Genomic DNA, 22,358 nt, shown 5'->3' on the forward strand with positions numbered 1-22,358 from the left:
TGGGTTGAACCATAGGTCTCATCTTCCATGACCACTGGTCATGCTGGATGGGGCTGATGGGAGTTGTGGTCCAAAACATCTGGAGGACCCTGGCAAGGCTGGCCCAAGACATTTTGTTCTCTGAGGCAAAGGACAAAATGCCCCCTCCTCATTCCACATAGAGAAACTGACTGGACTGTCAGGAGAATTTGGAAGTGAAAGCAAAGTCTCCATGAAAAACCTCAACGGTGGGGCCTTCTCTGTAGCGGCCCCCATTCTCTGGAAAACCCTCTCCTGTGCAGTTTGGGAGGCAGAAAAATATTTCAATATTTAATAATTTATTAATAATAAAAAAGTATTTTAATATTGTGAACCAACCACTGAGGGATTTTAATAATATAATCAGCAGTATATAAATGCCACAAATAAAATAAATGAATAAATAATAAACTTATTACTTATGAAAGTTTCCGACTGATAGGGGAAATTGATTTTAATTTCACTTGTTGCATTCAGGTTTGTTTGTTTTTAACAAAAAATGATGCATTTTGTATACCTTTTGTAACTTTGATGATTTTGTATATCTGTTATGACTTTGATAAGACTAACAAGCACACCAATTTACTCTTCTGTTAAGTAGTTTGGCTTGCCAGCCATGTCTTCCTCTGGGATATTATAAATTGTTACGGCTTCAAACACAGCAATTTACTCTTCCCTCTCATACCTCGTTTTTCATTTCTTTTTCTTTTTCAACCGACTGTCAACATTCTATGATATTCTTTCCCTAAACAGTAGGGTTGTTTGTCGCTGTGAAATCTTCTTCTTCTTCTTCTTCTTCTTCTTCTTCTTCTTCTTCTTCTTCTTCTTCTTCTTCTTCGTTCTGTGGTGTGTACAGCTCAATTTCTGTTTGCGAGCTGAACTGCAGGCTTTTTTTGTCCATTTTCCCTCCCCACCCCAGGTTCTGCAATCTGTGCCAATTTCAGAAGAATTGGTGCACATTACAACCACATTGGTGCCAATTTGGTAGCAATTTATGCAAATGACAGGGCTTTGCTCAGAAATTTGTGCAAGTTGAGGACCCTGTGGGGAAAAAAAATTGTGCAGACTGCCCAAAGTGGCCCAAATCAGGCGCTGCAGCGGGAACCAAGAAGAAGTCTGAGGGGACTGAACCTAGGAAGACTTTGTGAACTCTGCCCACCACCCAAATGGATTTCTCCGACATTAGGCTGACCATATGAAAAAGAGGACAGGGCTCCTGTATCTTTAACAGTTGCATAGAAAAGGGGATTTCAGCAGGTGTCATTTGTATATATGGAGAACCTGGTGAAATTCCCTTTTCATCACTACAGTTAAAGCTGCAGGAGCTATACTAGAGTGACCAGATTTAAGGGCAGGGCACCTGCAGCTTTCACTGTTGTGATGAAGAGGAAATTTCACCAGGTTCCCCATATATACAAATGACACCTGCTGAAATTTTCTTTTCAATACAACTGTTAAAGATACAGGAACCCTGTCCTCCTTTTCATATGGTCACCCTATCCGACATCCCTAGGTACATATAGAGAGTATTTCCAATCACAGTACTACCACCACAGCAGCAAGCTCAAGCCCATATAAAACATGCAGAGGTTGTGTCCATGTTCAATCTCCAACACTATTTTTGCAGCAAGGATTCTTCTACATTTCTGAAACCTTCAATCTTCACGATTGTAGTTTAGGTTTTTCGAACTGCATACCTCCTGCACTGTCTGTATGATTGCAAAACAAGCGCTTCCTTTTAACACAGAGTGTTTTGAAAGTAGATTGGAATAGGTAAAAGAAAACACCCCTCAAGCCACACATCTCAGTCAAGACGAAAGCATGATTGTCAGCTAGGGCCTAAAATCCTATGCAGATGTCAATCAGCTTGTGTTGGTGGGGGAAAAAAATCTCATTAAATGTTATGCTGAACTGTAGTCATTTACAGTGTCAAATGGATGGTTAATCCAGGAAAGCTCTTCTACTCCCCCCAGGGCTGTGTTACTTTTCTAGATTCCCCAAGACAATTCTTTCTTTTCCTTTTCCTTTTAAAATTGAGAAGAGACAATTTTGGGGAAAATGCATAGACTTTTCAAAGTGTGCCTGTATGCTTGGCACAGTCAATGACTGGGTATAAATGCAGCCAGTCTCGTCAGAGAAAGCAATCTGAGCTGTACCATGAAGTTGTATAATAAATAGAAAGTAGCTGTTCCCATTGCAAAAAGTTTCGGAACCATGTATATATAACTTATGGTTTAGTGACTTCGTTAATGAGCTGTTTTATCTGACCTTGAGGTTTCACAACTTCGTAATTTCAGGGCCATGACCCTTCATTGGTCCCACTCCAGATTACCAATATAATTTACAATTATTGATTCCTCCCAACTTCAAAGGGAGGCTCATGCACATTGGGGAAGGAAAATGCCCGGATGCAAACATCTCCCCACGTCCCGTGTTATGCACTGGACAAAATTAAGAGTCACTTATTCTGAAGGGTCAGATGGGGACCCCAAGCAGGCTGGATTTGCCCCCCAGGTCTGAGATTCTGAGTCTCTGATGTATGCAGACTCCAGTGCCTAGGGCTGTCCCTCAATGGCGAATGCATGCAATTGTATATTGCGCACCTCTTCAGCTGCACGATACAAATGATTATAAACTTGGGCTGGCGGTTGTTGAAAAGGAAACTCTCATTGCCTCCAGTAGGAGGTTTATTCACTCCCCCAGCTTCAGGGGTGGTATAGCTTCCCCTCCATTCTGGGGTTTTATTTGAGAAATGATGTGGCTTTGGACCCAGTGGATCGAAAGCTTTCCCGACTCCATCCCTTTCAAGGTTTCTTGGTACAGTTGAAGCAGCTGTAATGGAAAACTCTGCTGTCATCCAGGGAGGACCCTTACCCCAGCAGGGTAGAGTTGCCAGAGTCTCCTGGAGTTGCTCTTCTTCTTCTTCACCATGGCGTCCTGCTTGTTCCCCTGTCTTTCACCCTCATGGGGCCAGTCTCTGTCTCTCTCTCTCTCTGTCTCTCTCTGTCTCTCTGTCTCTGTGTGTGTGTGTGTGTGTGTGTGTGCGCGCACGCACGTAAAATTAACTCTAGGCCACCTTTAAGCGTAGAACCCTCTCAAATAAATAAAAGCTGGCAGGCATGGATGCCAATAGGAAAGGAAAACCTGCTCTGGAATCAGAACCAAAAACTTGGTTCTGATCATTTGCAGACAGGGAGCAAGACTCGATTCGTCCCCATAAACTGAGACCTGACAAATGGAAGCAAGTTTCTTTCCACAGTGTCATAAATGCCACTACCCTGTGCAAATACCGTGGTTTGTTTGAAGAAGTTCTGCTTCTTTTCCACCCCCCCAAAATCAATTTGCACTAGGAAACAAAGAGCGGTAAACATGTTGAGCGGTGGTGCCTAAAGAGAAACCATCTTCTTTGAAAATCGGCTCATTCTTTTTGCAAGCTGTGAATGAAGAATGGGCAGGGTGTATCAGAAAAGTAGAGTAGCTGGGAGGTTAGAGGGTGGGGTTGGGATGGCCACTGTTACTTTCTGCCAGGGATAACTGTCCCTTTAAGATCTGCATGACAGGTCAACATGTCTCCCAGAACAGCTGTGTGATGCCATTTCTCTTCCTTCAAATCCCATCTCAAATCACACATATTCTGGGCAGACTTTGGCCCATTTCTCCAAGCTCTACTCCAGCCTCCCTCAACTTAGGGCAGTATCCAACTGTGCCATTCCATTAGCGCCAGTGGAAACTAGGTTCTGAGCTAAGCGCAAGAGCAGAATCCAACTACAGTTACGTGTGTGCAAGCAGTTTCACATTGCGCTTTGCAACAAGTTGTGCAACCCGTTGCACATTCTGCTTGGATGACGCAGCTGCTTGCACCCCTTGTGTAATGCATTGCACAACTGGGTCCACAAGTGCTTTGCGCCTGTTGTGCAGCCATTTGCATGAGAGTAAGAGGCAGCCGCTTGTGCAACCGGAAGATTCAGCAGAGCTCCACTGGCGCTATTTGAGTTTGTGGAATGTCATTGCTGGATACTGCCCCCTGGTGACCCTCCAGATGATTTGGACTAGGGCTGTGCAATGACCCCCAAACTGCTTTGTGGCCCGATCCGCAACTTTCGGATCAGGCTGATCTGCTTAGGGCTGCTCCACACTTCCGCCGCTCCACGGAACAAGATCCAGAGGGGCAGATCAACATTCCCCCCTTCCCTACTTACTTACCTCCGCGGCGGACGGTGGAGGCAGGTAAGTGGGGACGGAGGGCAAAATGGGGGCTGAATAAGCCCCTCCCCCTTACCTGGCTCCACCGCCATTGCTGCACGGACTGCAGCAACAGTGGATCCAGGTAAGCCCCCCTCCCCACTTACCTGCCTCCGTCGCGGTCCTGGGCCTCAGTTGAAGTCTGCGCCGGACCGCGACTGACACAGGTAAGCCCCCTCTCCCCTTACCTGGCTCCGCCGCTGTTGTTGCATGGACTGCGGTGGTGCTGCCACCAGGTGACCCTCCCTTACCTGCGTTCGGAGCTCCGAATGGAGGCGAACCGCTTCGCCTTGATCCGCAGCTCCCCCAACCCGATCCGCCTTTGGCGGAGGCGGATCAGGTTGCTCTGCCCCCACTTCTACGACCCAAAACAGAGTGGAGCACAGCCCTAATTTGGACAACAACCCCCAGCATTCCTCACCATTGGCCATTCTGGCTGGGAATTACATTATGAAAGTTGCCATCCATCACATCTGGAGGGCACAATGCTGGGGCCAGGCTGTCCTACTGTAACTAAGCCAAAGTAGGTGTAGCTTAAATAATAATTGCAGTCTTCTTCTGCCTCCCCTTCCTGTCCTTTCCTCTGCTATTTCTCCCCTGACAGATTTTAGATTCTAAGCTCCTCAGGGTAGGGACCTGTCCATTGCAAGTCTGTAAAGTGACCTGCAAACTGATGCTAATATACGGGCTTTGGGACCAGTTCTGGGCATTGCGGTTTAAGGAAGTTATCCACAACTTGGAACAGGTCCAGAGATGGGGGGAAACAATGGTGAGGGGCCTTGAGACCCAGTCCTATGAGGAAAGGTTGGAGGAGTAGACTACATGTATGCTGGAAATGAGACAATTAACAGGTGATATGAGGATGGCCATCTTCCAATATTTTAAGGACTGTTACATAGATGATTAAAGTCTCAATCCTATGCATGTTCAAACAGGAAAAAGCAAAAACCCAACACTGCTGTCTGGGGTATGCTGGGAGTTTGTACAACTTTATTTTCTGTCTAAACATGCATGAGATAGCACCTTAATTCATTTTTTCCCATTTATGATATTTTTATACCACACAATAGCAAAAGTTCTCTGGATGGTTTACAAAAAAATAAAACCTTAAAAATACAATAGTTTAGAATATAACACACACACACACACACACTTATATACAAACATGTAAACAGACAACATGTGTGTCTGTGTGTGTTTGTTTATTTGCTCCATAATTGAATACTGGGATTTCTTATTGTTGTTAGCTGTGTCTGTGTGTGTACACATACAATTTTAAAAAACAACAATAAGAAATCCCAGGACCCAATTAATAATGATGGAACAAATTTGTTCTGCATTGCTCCTGAACAGATGCATATTATTAACTGGAAAGTGGATTTTAACTAAACATTAAGAACTTTCTGATGCTATAAGCTATTTGACAGCAGAACGCAACCACTTAGAAGGAGGCAGAACCTCTTTCACTAGAAGTTTTAAAATAGAATTTGGATGGCCCCTGGTCAGAGATTTGTGGATTTCTTCCAGCACCATGGGGTTGAACTAGATGACCTTTGTGGTCCCTTCCAGTTCTATGTTTCTAATATATTGCCTCCAAGTGAGCAAGTGAACCCTTTTCCAGCATGGATATGTCACGTTCGGAAAAATTACATGCATTTGTTTCAGTTTTTTATTAATTCCATTTATTCATTCATTTTGCCTGTCATGGAGCTGTGAAAAGCGCAGGTGACCTGGTAACGAAAGGCAGCGAGAATCTTCAGGCAATGCCAGCTGTCATAGCGCCCCACTTTTCCCCTCTGCAAGCTATGATGGTGTGAGGTGATTTCACAGCAGGGCGTGGGCAAGGCAAGACGCAAACGTGAGCGGAAATAGATCCGGCATGGTGCATCCTCCAGCTCAGGTAGTCCAAAGGCCAAATGTTTGAGCAAGGGAAGGACCATAGACGTATAAAAGAGGAGAGCAGCTGCAGAGGATAAAAATTCTTCACTCCATATGCAATAAGTCTCCATATAGGTTTGTTTATACCTACTAATTCGATAGTATTTGTGCTTTTAACCTGTTGGTTGTTTTATTATGGTTTTAAGTTTTGTGAACCGCCCAGAGAGCTTCGGCTATTGGGCGGTATGAAAATGTAATAAATAAATAAATAAATAGTGCTGCAAGGTTGAATCTTATCCCACCAGGCTTTTAACATCTCTTTAATAATGGTTCAGTTTATTTTGAATTGTCTAATGGCTTTTAGGGCATACTCTGGTCGTGGTATTGGTTTTAAGTTGCTTTGAATTTATTGTATACATTTATTTTATTTGGAATTGGTTTCTTTTTTGAAACTTGTTGTTTGTTTAGAATGGGGGTGGACAACCATGAGTGGTATGGGGGACATTTTCTCCCCCCAGAAACCCCCTCCAGGCTAAATCCATGGGGTGTGCTTAGTCTGCAGAGCATTCAAGATTGTTTTTTAAAACCTCCATTTACATACATCAAGGCATGCAATGGTTACCCAGGTGGTGCCCATGGGTACCGTGGCGCAATTACACAAATTGCAGCTGTAATTTGCACAACATTTGGCCATAATATGCTTAATTTGCACAAGTGGAGATATTTTTTGTGGAACACAAGAAACTTCCCAGATTTGGGGGGAAAGCCCATGGCTCAGCTTGAAAATGCACAGCTGGGAATCCCTGCAACAGCCATCCCTAGTGACTACAAGGGGAGCACGTAATGAGACCGCTTCAAGGAGATTTTTTTTTGAGGGGGGGTCTAGCTGGTAAGACAACTGAAAATTTAATGGGGGATCTAAATAGTACTTTACTGCACATTTACTGCTCACAATCAATTCCAAACTTCATAGCAAATTTGTAATACATCGATCCACACTCGCTACAAAGGCGAACATTACAAATGGATGAATTTTGACCAACGACCCGAAATTCAGCGGTATCATTAAACATAAATCCTTATGTGTGAAAGTTGCATTGTGTGATATTGGTGGAGAGGTGGTGTTCTATTGAGAACTAAGAGTCCATCTCTGTGGCTGGAATGCACTTTTTGAACCCAAACATCCTTCCAAAACGGATTTTTTTTTTTTTAGAAAATGGTTCTCCCGATCAAAAAGGAGTCATAACTATATCATTTATTTCTACCTCACCCAAACATCTGAGTCTCCTTCTCCCCACCTTTTTGCAGGGAGGTTAATCATCAAGGCTTTTCAAGTCGTCAGAATTGCCAGATTTCAATTTGTTATCACCCTTTGCAAACTTTAACTAAAGGTCCTTGTTCCCAAAGAGAAGCTGTTAAAGGAAAAACAACAACACAGAAATGATACCCAAACAGAGAGAGAGAGAGAGAGAGAGAGAGAGAGAGAGAGAGATGCAATTTATAGTACTGAAGCACATGGAAGGCTTCATTGAAATTCCTTTGTAGGATAATTTATGTTGATCATGTCCTGCGTTATTACCATACTCACCCCTAACAAGAAGTTCTGCCTCATCTGATATACTGTCTGCTGTGGTCTGTACCCTGCAGCCATATCTCCCAGCATGCATCAGAAGAATGTTCCTGATCATTAAATCTGCAGAGGATGCTTGCTGGAAAAAAAAGAAAAGAGAGATACAATAGCACCAGCTTAAAAACATCACAATTTTTTGCAGAAATGGAGGAGCAGCATTCATTGAGTATTTTTGGAGGTTCTTATTCCAATATGAGCACAACGCTGGTGGTGACCCCACCACACTCAAAATGTGTTATAGTAATATCTGTGTTAATTATGATTAATATGGATATGCAAGTTTACATTATGCTGAGTTGGACCATTGGTATATTGCTGCCTGCTGGTCTCTACTAGTAGCAGGAGGGCAGTGACTCTGATTCGAGTAGGCTGTGAATCCACTCCGGGTTTCAGTCAGAACTCTTTGGGGGATAGGGTTCAGCACTTTGGATAGCTCCTTTAGAGTTCTGACTGGTTCTGACTGAAATCCGGAGTGGATTCACCACCCCACTGACATTGCAGCCACCATCCTTTCAGCACACAGTTCAGACTGTTTGTTTATGAGTTTGTTTTACAGTCCTGCTATCTGCTCTTTTGAACTGGAGACACCAGGGGGCGAATCGGAGACCTTGTACATGCAAATCACGTGCTCAACCACAGTGCAATGGACCTTCCCTGATACGGTTTCTATGACAATTTTAAATTTAAAAATATGCCACATCCTGCAAAAAGGGAGGTCACAGATTGGAAACTAAGATTGGCTCCATTCAGAAGGCACCTTAAACTGTGGCTTTAACTATGGCTTTTAAGCCGGAAAGCTGCTTAAAGCTGTGGTTAAAGCTGTGGTTTAAGATGTCTTCTGATCAGGGCCACAGAGAAGTTAAAAGCATGATAGTCCCCATTCATATACTTGTATATTTTCTTTAATGGTTGCATTGTAATGAATGGAGGAATCGTCTAAGTAACTTTTAGATGTAACATTGCCCTTACAATGTTTCACTTACGTGTCGTAACAATACACACTTGACTGATGCGGAGACTCTGCCAGTAACTAAGGTTTAGGAGAGGGATTGCAACCCTGTAGAATGGGGGGAAATTCACAAATGCGGGGAAACCACCAAATGATGGGAAAGGAGTTGAGGCCAGGAGAAATGGGCGCGTCCTTCTGGGGGACCCCAGAGGGTCCGATTGTCTAAATGGCCCAATGCCAATAATTGATCATCCATATTTTGTGCCTCGGCATTGTTTCTACATATTACTGTAAATGCAAACAAGAATTCAGATGAAGGCTTACATCTACAGATATGAAGAGCAAGGTTAACACCAGTTCAGTGGTGCGATGGAACGGTGATGTTGCTTTTGAGTGGCATTAGGAGAGGGACCCATTTTAAAACAGTGTAATCGGCTCTGCTGTGCATTGAGATTGTGGTTTATTTCTAGATTTTTAAGCCACGCTGCTGAGTCTCTTTTATCAGTGCACCATAAAAGACTGCGCTGTTTTAAAGAGCATGATAAAGCCAAGACAGAATGAGTAGGTAGTTATTTGCTTACTTCTTAAAAATGTGGAGTGGCAGGCGATAAACTAATCTTCTTAAATTGCAACCACAATTCTTGGAACGGCTGTGATGTATTGAATGACAATAACACATTGTCCCTTTCAGTATTTACTATGGAATATGATGGGCTTTATGCTAGATGCCTTCTTGCTGAACGGCAACTTGATTTATATCATGCTTACAATATATCGTTACTACATTGCAAAAAGCGTTGGGGTTTTTGTTTTCCTTTATCCTTTTCTTTTTATTTGTATAGCTCTCTGACTCACTGCCTAGAATCCCTTGTAACCTTTTTTTCCATTAAGATTTTACAGGTGATGTAAACAGTGTAATGGCTGGAGCCTGGCTCTTGATGTGTCAGCACAAACATGATTAGGAAGGGGTACACTGAAAGCTGATGGAATGACATAGTACCTTTGACAAGGGTCCACCACCAAAAATGGCAGAATAGTGTTCTCCCTACAATGTCCCATAACATTCATTGACACTTAGGCTGTAGTTCTATGACATCTGTGATAATGGGGATGAGGACGCACATGCAAACTTTTCTCACAACATCCCAGGGCACATTGGCACCTCTAAAGAACTTTTACAAATTTTTCACTAACGTGAGCATTGACCAGTGCTTTGCCGAGTTGTGGATTGCCTTATTAGGATTCCCAAAGGCAAGGCTTTTTGTAAGCATGTTCAACTGTACACACTTATAAATCTCCTGCAGAGCTTCATGCTCAACATGTGGAGATGATGGTTGGAGGACTTGCATGTGTATCTTCACTCCCACTAGGCTTTTAAATATCACATGTACAGGCTGAATGCCTGTGTAGGTCATATAAGGTCTCCAGCCTGAAGAACATAAGAAGAGCCATGCTGAGTCAAACCAAAGGCCTATCTACTCCAGTATTGTGTTCACATAGTGGCCAACCAGCTGCCTGTGGAAATCCCACAAATAGGACATGAGTTCAAAAGCACCCTCCCATTTATGTTCCCCAGCAACTGGTTTATACAGGCATACTGGGCTTTGCTACATAGGCATACTACTTTCAGTTTCGTCACAAAATTGAGACATGAGCACTACACGAAGAGCATTTCTTTTCCTGCTTATTCTCTATGTAACCTCTAGATGGCACTGCACTATAGTGGAATAATCCAAATGCACAAGTGGAAAAAGCGTTTTCACAATTAATACCACATTTCTCCTGCTCTTAAAAAATATTGCAGAAAGTGGTCCTTAAAAACAGAAGTGAAACTGGGTGGGGGAGGTGTCATGACATCATCTGAAGAACCCATAAATAGCTTTGAGTGCGGAATTATGAGAGTACAATAAAAGCCTCATGAAGAAAAGCTCACAGCCTCTGATACTGGAGGAAGCATATAACTAGTATCCATTGATGCCCTTATCCTTTGTCTAATCACCTTTTAAAGCCATTCAAGTTGGGGGCCATCACCACATCTTGTGTTAGTGAATCCTATGAAGAGGTCCTTCCTTTTATCTATCCTGAATCTCCCACCATCCTGCATCATGGGATGAACCCCGAATTCTAGTATTATGAGAGTTTTCTACACCGCTATCACGTTTCTCCATCCTTGCCAGTATTTTTTTCTCACCCAGTGGGAAATAGCCCATTTCTGGAACTTAGCAAATCCCTTTTCATAACAATACTTTGGATTCGCACACACCTATACGATCTCTTTAGAGGGAATGCGAAAACTCAAACTCTGAATAAGTGTTTTAACACACACACACACACCAATCCACAGGTGATATCCCACTGATAACATAACTCTTCCTTGCATATATCAAGCTTGACAGATCTGTTGACACTTGTCTAAGCCAATTGCTTGGAAAAAAAGCTTCAAAGCGTCAATTCTCATGTTTGCACTGCAGAGTTTCGGGATCTCTCAGGTACTTCACAAGCTAGCTAGTTCATTGTGACTCTGAAGATGGACGATGTGATGAATCACTGTATTTCACTTCAGTAAGGTGCCATCTTGGGGATAGAAAGTTTGCAACTTGTCTGGCGCGACAATGCTTATTAGCCATGAAATATAGGCTATTCAAGAAGATTAATGTTTTTGATATAAAACTATAGATAGTTAAAGGGTAAGACCAAAATCAGTCCACATTTTCCTTCCCCTCTGAGAATAATTTACATTTAATGGCGGCTTTGCTGTTAGAGAAAATAAAAGTATCATATATACAGTGAGTGACTGGCTTTATTGCCCCAGTGCTTTTAAAAATGGTAGCTGACACTATATGACAGAGGTTCACAGAGATTGAATCCTAATGTGCATCTCAGGAAAGCAAATGTATATTCAATCTACATACCTAAATGGCAGACTGGTAGCATTTGGATGAATCACAGATTTTTTTCGGGCGGCAACGAGAAGAGCAATGAAAACAGATACTCTTGGCATGCAGTTATTTCAACAAAATGGATTAGGATTGCTCTTAGGTAGACCTGCACAACATGTGATCCAGAATGCAAATAATTGCCCACCAGCTCTCTCCGTCTCTCTGGGCATGTCTACACCTAGGGAGGGAGGGGGGAGGATCTCGTGATATGCTGATCATGAGATCCTCACCTTGGATTCACACGCGGCGTGCAACATCCGGGGAGGAAGCTGGGATGTCATGGCCACTTTTTTAAAAAAATTTTTTAGAAGAAGCGGGGCAAGTCATGCAAGAGCAAGTTCCTGTTCCAACGAAAAGGAAAGGAAAGGAACCTCTCGTGCAAGCACTTGAGTCATTGCTGACTCCTAGAGGGACGCCTGCTTTCGCTGACGTTTTCTTGGCAGACTTTGTAGCAGGGTGGTTTGCCATTGCCTTCCCCAGTCGCAGTTACCTTTCCCCCAGCTAGCTGGGTACTCGTTTTACCGACCTCGGAAGGATGGAAGGCTGAGTCGACCTGAGCTGGCTGCCTGAGAACCAGCTTCTGCTGGGATCGAACTCAGGCTGTGGGGAGAGTTTCGGCTGCAGTAACTGCCGCTTACCACTCTGCGCCACACGAGGCTCTTCCAACAAAAAAGGAAGGGAAAAAAAAAACCGTTCCCCCTGAAATCGACTTCCAAACCATTGCTGCCATCCCCTCCCCTGATGGGTATGGAGCCATGCCGTGCAGCTCTGTGCCCATTTCTGGTGTTGCACTTACTCACAAGTGCCCACACCTCCCACGGTCTTGGGACCTTCCTGGGACCGTGGGCAAAATCAGGATAACTGGGCAACTATGCCATTTATTTATTTATTTATTTATTTATTTATTTATTTATTTATTTACTACATTTCTATACCGCCCAATAGCTGGAGCTCTCTGGGCGGTTCACAAGCCATGGATAGGCACCTAACCCTTTTGCAACAAGTGGTCAGTGAGTGTATTTAAACCATGGTTATGTAGTCACCATAAACAGGAATGGTTCACATGGCATGCTAAGAGCTTTATCACACCAGTGTTATACTGTGCAATCACTGCGAATTGCATGCAAAGGACTCAGAAGTTTTCCACCTTATAATCTGCTTTGATTGTGAAGTACTCCCATGCATCCTGCCTTAATTGTGCAATAAAGCAAAAAGACTCGCCGTATTTATCCCCTACTTTTTGAGTGTATCTTCCAAGCCACCGCTGGGACGCACGTGCAGGATTTTAAAGAAATGCTTACATCTGCGTAAGCTTTAAAGATAAAGACACTAAAATTGGCACAGTAATAGGTGTTAGGGAGAGCTTTAAGCATACCAAATTTGAATTGAATTGGGACATCTGTTGATTTTTTATGATTTTTTACGTTTCCCCCCTTAAACTCACTTCCTGGTATGCAAAGGATCGCTGTCATCCAGTAGCAAAACCAACAACAACCACGAAATCTTAGCGCTATTGGGATAATCCGAGGGAAGCAGGTACGTGGGATGAAGCTTTAAATCATGGTTCACACATCACACTAAGCTGTAATGTTTACTCAAAATGCTTAACTACCGTGGCTTAGAATGCCACCTGAACAGGGTCAATATTATGAAAAGGGCAGGGATGCCAGAAAATATCCAGAAATTCTTAACAGGGGCTGCTGTGTCTGTACACCTGTTATTTTCCCTCTTGTTCTTCGTTTTTTTTTTTTAAAAAAATAATCTCTATGCCAAATAAAGTTTTGTTGGAATTCATGATTCCCCCATATGTGAAGCTTGAATAATACAACACTCTTCTGCAATAGTGCTGCCAAATTCCCACTTCTGAGGATTTTCTGTCACTCTGCGTAGGCTTTTAAAAGTCATGGGATGTGGCTCTAAGCAACCCAGCATATGCGCTCACACGAAGGGATGTTGGAGGAATCCTCCTCCTCCTCCTCCTCTCTCTTTCTCTCTGTGTGTGTGTGTGTGTGTGTGTGTGTGTGTATTCGACAAGCTTTTATTGACTCAGCCCCCCTCGGACTTTGTTCAGCCTTCTGTTAACTAGCTGAATTCTGCTTGCAGTGAGTTGGGCCAGCTAGCGGATTTTCCATATTTTTAAAGTTACACCAATTAAGGGCACAATTTGCATAAAGTTCTGCTCCTCCTCCCAACCTCCCAGAAAAAGTCCCCAGACTTTGGGGAAAACCCATGTCTCGGCTCACAAACGCAAGCTAAGCCAAAGGCACCGCAGAAATCTGGCGAATCCCAAAGGGGACGGATTTCCCAGCGATGGACATTTCTATTTATTTATTTATTTATTTATTTATTTATTTATTTATTTATTCCAAAACTTGAGCATTTATTGCATTTATATCCCACCTTTTTTCCTCCAGGGAACCCAAGGCAGTGTACATAATCCTCCTCCTCTCTGTTTTAACCTCACAACAACAACCCTGTGAGGTAGGTTAGGCTGAGACTCCCAATGGGTTTCCATGGCTGAGGGGGGACTAGAACCTGGATCTCCCAACTCCCAGTCCAAAACTTTAGCCACTACACCAAGCTGGCTCTCTACTCACATGCAAAGAAAATGCACATGTGTGCTGTAACGGGGCATGCTTCATGCCCAAATTATTATTATTATTATTATTATTATTATTATTATTATTATTATTATTATTTTTACTGCCCCATAGCCAAAGCTCTCTGGGTGGTTCACCTAAGTTTAAAACATTAAATATTAAAAAAAATACAATCACATGTCACTGTGCAGTTCAAAATTTTTCTATAAAACATTCCTATGATGGAGAGAGAACTTTGCTTTTCCTCTGAGATTCTATGAGCAGAATCCCCCCCCCCCACTGTGGTGGAATATTCAAGCATGTAACACCCAGACGGCTGCTGAAGTGGCACAATAATAATAATAATAATAATAATAATAATAATAATAATAATAATGCATTATTCCTTGATTCTGATAAATATATAAACTGGCCCTTATTAATGGCTCTTGAAAGAGAAGGCTGCAGTAAAGAAGAAGATGAAGAACTGTTATTATCTATCCCAAAGACATCATCTAAGGTGGTGTGTGCATAGGAACACCCTTCTCATGCATTGATGACACACTCTATATCCACCCTTTACAGGAGTCTTCCCAAACCCTGGGCTCTCCAGATGTTTTGGGCTATGAATCCCACCATTCTTGACCACTGGCCATGGTGGCTGGGGGCTGATGACATGGAAGTCCAAAACATCTGGAGGAACCAGGTTGGAGAAAGCTGCATTATCGGATTTATCCCGCTTGATTCCATGGCTTGATTCCATTTCTTTCTCTTCTCTTCTGGGTTCCACCTTCCCTCCTTCACCTCCGTGTGATCAGAATTCTGTTTTGCATGGAGGCCTACAGGGTTACAGCTGTACACAGTCTGGTAACTACAGGAGAATCAGTAGGACTACATGTTGAGAGCTGCTGTTGTACTCAGTACAATCCTATTAGATGCGTACGAGGAAATAATCCAGAGCGAGCATAGGCTCAAGCTCTTCATGAATGAGTTTGCCATGCACCCTCCTCCTTCCGAAGCACTTCTTCTCAAGCACTCTGGAAATTGTGTATCTCCTACATTGCGTAAATGACAGTCGTAAAGGCCCCATTTACGCAAAGTAGGAGATATGCAATTTCCGGAGCCTCCACTTTGCACAACACTGGAGGCTCTGGACCAGGGTAGATGGGCTCACAGCCTCATTGGGCTCTCCCAGAGCTGTGAAGAAGCTCCCATAGCTTAGTGAGCATCTGATTGAGCCGGACGCAGATGAGTCCATCCATCCACCCCTAAAATTCGCATCAGTTATCCCCTGCAGGTGTCTGCACCTATTGTATGAAGGGGAGGGCATACCTGTGTACAGCTATAACCCTGTAGGCCTCCATGCAAAACAGAACTCTGATCACACAGAGGTGAAGGTGGGAAGGTGGGATAATGTTAAAAGTTATCTCAAAAAGAATGGACCTTTTCGTCTTTCTCTCTCATGGGCAAAGTGGTCATGTACCATCAAGATGACTCACAACATTTATTTAGCAGAAATTCGCCAATTAAAACATGTTAAGTGCAAACATGTCTATATCTTTGAAAAGAATGTTTTAATAAGTATTGCCTGAAACCACAAAAATTTCTACTTAGTTAGTACAGCATTTTCGGACTAGTGATGTTCTTTCCTTTCTTTTTTATGAGTGACTCATCTTTTCATGGACCTTGCTGCCCACAGGACTTTATTTCAGCTTCTGGCTTCTTCTTTTTGTTTTGTTTTTAATGGAATTGTTTCTACAAGAGAATTTTAGCTGGATTTTATAACAAGTAAAATAGGAGAGATATGGTAGGAGAATGTTTTTAAAACTTCCTTTTCATATCTTTTTTTTCCCCAGCTGAAGCACCCCTGTCCCTCTGTCATGGAAGCTTTGCATGTTGCAAAGGATTATGGGGGATTACAAGTCTGCACTCTCAATTCAGGCATAGAACCAGCAGGTGTTTCAAGCTTTAAAATATCCCTGTTTCAACTGTGTCATGAACCATACTCAACATCAATGCTGGCCCCAGGTTTTGGAGGGTCTTGGACAAGACAACCTCAATCAGCTCTCTCTGTCTGTGGGAGTCTACCTTCTCATGAACATTGTCACCAGTTGCTATTGTTCCTCACTCTTTCTCATCATTGCTACTACTTGTTTGCTTGATGGACAGAGGCCTCTCACCACCACTGTTGGCCAGGGTGAGAGGCAGGTCAACAAGCAGCATGCAATGGTGAAGAGGAGGAGCAGGTACACTGGGCTCTTGTCAGTGGGCTCCCAGCTTGGGTGTCAGCCCTTGGGAGTTTTCCAGCCATCCCTACCCTTGACACTGGCTTTGCCCAACATACCCAAGGACGCCCAAGGACAATGTGTATTGTGCGCTGGATGTATGCATTTCTCAATGTATATTCCTAACTAGGATCACTAGTTACATGGGGCTAGTTGTGCATGCCTTGAGTTGAATTGGGACTTATTACTAAAGGTGGTCCATTGATTCAATAACCTTATATTAATAATCTGCCTTTAACCCTACCCTGTGCCTGTTGGCATTCTCTTCCCCTCCTTATTGTTTTACTATGATTTTATTAGATTGTAAGCCTATGCGGCAGGGCCTTGCTATTTACTGTTTTACTCTGTACAGCACCATGTACATTGATGGTGCTATATAAATTAATAATAATAATAATAATAATAATAATAATAATAATAATAATAATAATAAATCATTCCAGTTAATTTAATCAATTATAATTATTGTATTTGGATATTTTTTTAAAAATAATAATACTTAGCTTACTTATTAAAATATTGGATTGCAATTTTTCTGACTACACAGAATAATACAAAATAAATCAAAGTAAATTAAGTACATGCATAGCATTGACTGAGATTTGCCGTTGGCTCCTGTAACAACTAATCAAAGATAACCTGGTTTCTATTAATATCTCTTGTTTAAACTAGTTTAATGCAGACCAGAAACATATAAGTGTGTACTCAAAGGACCATCTTCTTAAAATACTACTACTACTACTACTACTACTACTACTACTAATAATAATAATAATCTTTCTCCCTAGACTCATGAATGTCTCACCAATAGCCATGCCATATGATTCATGGCTATTCTCTTCTTGACTAGAGCAAATATCCCCATGCTTCAATTAACTCAAATGAGATACTTAATTCCGTGAGCTAACATTTCTTCCTTCCTTCCTTTTTTTCTTTTTTTAATACCTTGAGTGTAATTACATTTCTTTCAGTCATGTTTGAAATTTTGCAGTGAAGAAAAGGCTTCACTGGCAGTGAGTTTTCTTTTAGATTTTTCCAAAGGAAATGGATTTTAAGCCATGCTCACCGCCCTGATGCTTTCAAAGTGTCCTCCTTCTTTCTCGAAATCGATAGGCTGCCCATTCAGAGTCCAGTGGAACATGACCTCTAAGGTGGGGTCATGAAGAGCTTTGCAGCTGAGGACAATGCTTTCCCCCACGGTTAGCTCTGTCCTCTTTGGAGTCAGGTCTATCTTGGTAGGCTCTAAAGAGACAAAAAGAATCAATGGCATGCAGTGCTAGGTTATAATAGCAACACACACACACACACCCTCTGTATACACAGTTGTCATGAGTTATGTCTGAACTTTTTGATGCTCTTCCCAAGAAGCAAAAACAAGGGCTAGGAAAATAACAACATTTCTTACCCACCTCTCCCTTTGGATCGAGGCAGGGAACAACTTTAGTACAACACCACAATATAAATCAAACACATAAAATTAATTAAAAGGGCATATAAAAAACCAATACAATATCAAAATAACAATCAAAACATCTTAAAATCCTTCATTTAAAATTCATCTGGAAGAGGCTAGTCTTTATAGCTGTCTCAAACTCGGAAAGAGAGAGAGTTAAGTTGACGAATCTCCTCTGGCAGGCCATTCCACACTCTGGGAGCGGCAGAAGAGAAGGTCCTCTGGGTAACAATTGTCAGCCTAGTTTTGGCTGACTGAAGTAAGTTCTCCACAGAGGACCTGAGTGTGTGGGGCAGATTGTACAGGAGAAGGTGATCCTGCAGGTAACCTGGACACAAACCATGTAGGGCTTTAAAGGTAATCACCAACACTTTGTACTTTGGCCAGAAACTAATTGGCGCCCCCAAAATACATTGAGGCTACGGACTGCATCCTTGCTGCTAAGAAGCCCCCAAACTTGGAGGCTTCTGAGATTCCGACGCCCTGCTGGGCTGAAGCCGGCAGAGCGGGAGGAGCAGCAGAGGCGATCTTTCCCTCCGGGTGTTCTGATCTCCTACATTTTTGCTGAACAGACTTTTCAGCCAGACTAGAGAAAGTACTTTGGAAGGAAAGGGAAGGGAAGGAGGCTGGAAGAGGCTCAGAGTAACATATCCTGGTTTCTCCAGTCTCCTCCTCTCCCCATCTAACAGAATGCTCCCTTGTTTGGATACATGAGATTTTGACCTTGGAGAGGTACCTGTCAAGGTTCTTTCCAAGGAGTCAGGATTGGAGGTCAGATTTCCACCCCACCCTTTCGAGGTCTGAGGGCTGCTTCCAATCTTGGAAACAGTTTTCCGAACCATCAAGTAGTCCCTGGGACACTCACCCAAGGACTATAGGATTGCTCTCTGAGCTGCTGTATGTTTTACACAGGAAAGACAAGTCCCTATTTGTCCCTGCCACAATCATGATTAAGTGTGAAGGAGTGATCATGCCTGACTGCATGGTAAATAACACACCCAGGACCCTCAGGAGGAACCAGGCCAAAGTCCTCCCTCCTCCCATAGTTTCTCTAATACAAAGAAACAAAAGCAAAACCTTACCCATAACAGGGGTAAGGTTTATCCTATTGTGAAAGCAGGTGCTAACCACTAGGAAGAACTGCCAACCACCTATTAATATCAGATGCATTCGACCCCAACCCACCAAATCAGCCATGTGTCGTGAACAGTGAAGTAGTTGACAAGCTCCCTCACCCTTGACAATTTTGCTCTCCTAGCTAGCCAACACTGAAGGGCTGTCCTGAGATATTTTGGTGCCTAAGGTAGAAGGCAAAGATGATCCACCCACTTTCTATCTACAAATAGACTGGCAGTTAGTTGAACATTACTTCAACACTGGTGATAAACTGTGGTTACGTAGCTGCCATGGTTAGGAAAGATCGATGAAAATGTCCACCCAGTGTGTGGCCACTGTAAAGAAGGCAAACTCCATGTTAGGCATTATAAGAAAAGGAACTGAGAATAAAACTGCCAGTATCATACTGCCTTTATACAAATCTATGGTGTGAACACACTTAGCATATTGTGTACAGTTCTGGTCACCACACCTAAAAACGGATATAATAAAGATGGAAAAAGTACAGAAAAGGGCAACTAGAATGATTAAGAGGCTACAGCATCTCCCCTATGAGGGAAGGCTATAATAACTGGGATTGTTTAGCTTGGAAAAAAGGAGGCTAAGGGGTGATAGGCAATAGAGGTGTACAAAATTATGCATAGTGTGGAGAATGTGGATAGGGAGACATTTTTCTCCTTCTTCTCTTCCATAATACTGGAACCCGGGGTCATCGCACTACCACAAGATGTAGTGATGACCACCAATTTGGATGGCTTTAAAAGGAGGTTGGATAAATTCCTAGATGAGAAGGCTGTCAATGGCTACTAGCCCTGACGGCTATGTGCAACCTCCAGTATCTGAGGCTGTAAGCCTGGGTGCACTGAACATGGGTGGCAGGGTGCTGCTGCATTGTGTCCTGCTTTGTTGGTCCCTGGCCGACAGCTGATTGGCCGCTGTGTGAACAGAGTGCTGGACTAGATGGACCCTTGGTCTGATCCAACAGGGCACTTCTGATATTTTTATGTTTTTATGAAAAACACCATTCATACAACATGCTAAGCCATTATGGTTAGCTCAAAACTCTTAACCACCATGGCTAAGGCCCCATTCTGACAACACCATTAACCATGCTGGTTAAGAGTTTTTGGTTAAGCAGCAGGGTTAATGGTGTCATCTGACTTGCGTTTTCCTAAACCAGGTGCCTCTGCTAACCACACTGTGTTAGGCTTCACTAACCATGTTCTGCAGCAGGGTTAGCAGCACTAACTTTGGCTTAAGGTGCCGTCTGACACGCAGCTGTAGTTAAGGGGCAGAAATCATAGAGCTAGCAGTATAGAGGGGCTTAAATAACCTAAATTGTGAAACTGCTGGCTCTCTCGGCACAAGGGCTGATGGGATACGGGGCAGAGCATTTGGAGGACTCAGGCGCTCATCTAATTTCTTTGTGGATAGTGTGTGATTAAGGAAACTGGGAATTGGATAGGGTAGTGGTGTTGTGTGTGAGAGTTAGTGGTAACCACATAGAAGCATGGTTAGGGTGACCATATGAAAAGGAGGACAGGGCTCCTGTATCTTTAAGAGTTGCATGGGAAAGGGAATTTCAGCAGGTGTCATTTGTATATATGGAGAACCTGGTGAAATTCCCTCTTCATCACAACAGTTAAAGCTGCAGGTTCCCTGCCCTCTTTTAAATCTGGTCACTCTAGTATAGCTCCTGCAGCTAAAATGTAGTGATGAAGAGGGAATTTCACCAGGTTCTCCATATATACAAATGACACCTGCTGAAATCCCCTTTTCTATGCAATTCTTAAATATACAGGAGCCCTGTCCTCCTTTTCATATGGTCACCCTAAGCATGGTTAAGCTAACCACAGAGCTCTCAGTGGCCATAGCTAGACCTAAGGTTTATCCCTGGATCGTCCAGGGGTCAAACCTGTTCATCTAGGTGACACACAGGGGATCCAGTGCTCAGGCAGGGGCGAACCCTGGATGATCCCAGGATAAACCTTAGGTCTAGCTGTGGTCAAAGTCATCTCAATGGGCCTTAGTGTGTTTTCTGAACAGGGTCAAAGTCCTGTACTGCACTGGAAAGCAGCAGACTAGCTTAAGTGAGTGTAAGGCAGACTGTGTGGCACACACACTCCTCTCCTCCAACAACTCGCCACTGCTCCATGCTGACCTCTGCCACTTATTTATTATTTTATTTATCATATTTATACCCCGCTTCTCAGCCAAATGGCTTTCGGAGCAGCTTACAATCACTTAGCAAAAAAGACAGTCCCTGCCCTCAGGCTTACAGTCTAATAAAGACATGACACACAAGGAAAAGGAGTTCAGGAGGGAAGAGGGAAAAGAGAGAGAGAGAGAGAAAGAGAGAGAGAGAGAGAGAGAGAGAGAGAGAGAGAGAGAGAGAGAGAGAGAGAGAGAGATTAAGTAGACTGGCAACAGGGCTGATAGAATTGTCTTGCTCCCGAAGGAGGGGAGTCCAACAGGAGCAGGCCCCATGTTTCCTCCGCCCGCTCCTGTCGCCTTGCTCTTTGTTCTTTCTTTCACTTGAGACAGCCAGCCCACTCCTCCTAATGGAAGGGCCAGGCCTTTGAGAGGCATCATACATAAATGGCAGCCAACATAGTCCTTAGCAAGTCACAGGTTGTCTAGAGCTGCCCTAGCCAGTTAGGGGGTTACAACCATTAAAGCAGCATCCTTTGTGTAGCCAAGTCAGTTCTCTCTCGGTATCTCTCACCTTTAACAAACACAGAAGCTGCTATTTCTGCTGAACCAAATACGTTTTCTCCCCGGCACACGTATCTTCCCTCATCGGATTTGGAGGCATTCAGGATCCGCAGGCTCCCATCTGGAAGAACAGTTATCCTGAAAATTATAAAAAAGGTTTTTATCCTGAAATAGCATATGCAAAATTATCGCAAATGCAGACAAGTGCAGTCAAGTCATTTTTTGTCAGCCTCATAAATATAATTATGGATGCCTGTTGATGTTTCCGAAGAATAATGCCAATGCCAATTGAATCTGCCGGTCTTTTTAAATACAGCTGAAATAAACTCATGTAACTGCCTCGCCTTCTGTGATACAAAAAGGTCCCAAATCCTCAAACAAGAGGACTCATCTTTTAAAACTACAAAGGGTAAAAGTGTAATGAGGTGTTTTTGTTATTGCTGTTGTTGTTTCAAAAATATACCTGCCTTTCAGATTTTTTTTTATCATCAAAAGATGTGTTAGTATTATGCACCAGCTGTCCAACTAGAACAGCCTTCCTCAACCTGGGGTGC

The 22,358-nt window shown here is 43.1% G+C and overlaps 1 protein-coding gene across 1 annotated transcript in view; it reads right to left on the reverse strand.

Annotated features, from left to right (window-relative positions):
• CNTN5 (contactin 5) overlaps positions 1–22,358 on the reverse strand; it is a 447,440-nt gene that overhangs the window by 57,478 nt on the left and 367,604 nt on the right. The window contains exons 12-14 of the mRNA XM_063127114.1: positions 21,815–21,942; positions 17,587–17,762; positions 7,727–7,847 (exon numbers count right to left, since the gene is read on the reverse strand). Of these exons, the coding sequence (XP_062983184.1) occupies positions 7,727–7,847; positions 17,587–17,762; positions 21,815–21,942 (425 nt within the window). The remainder of the gene's footprint in view (positions 1–7,726; positions 7,848–17,586; positions 17,763–21,814; positions 21,943–22,358) is intronic.

Source organism: Elgaria multicarinata, chromosome 5 (genome assembly GCF_023053635.1).
Source record: "Elgaria multicarinata webbii isolate HBS135686 ecotype San Diego chromosome 5, rElgMul1.1.pri, whole genome shotgun sequence".
NCBI lineage: Eukaryota > Metazoa > Chordata > Lepidosauria > Squamata > Anguidae > Elgaria > Elgaria multicarinata.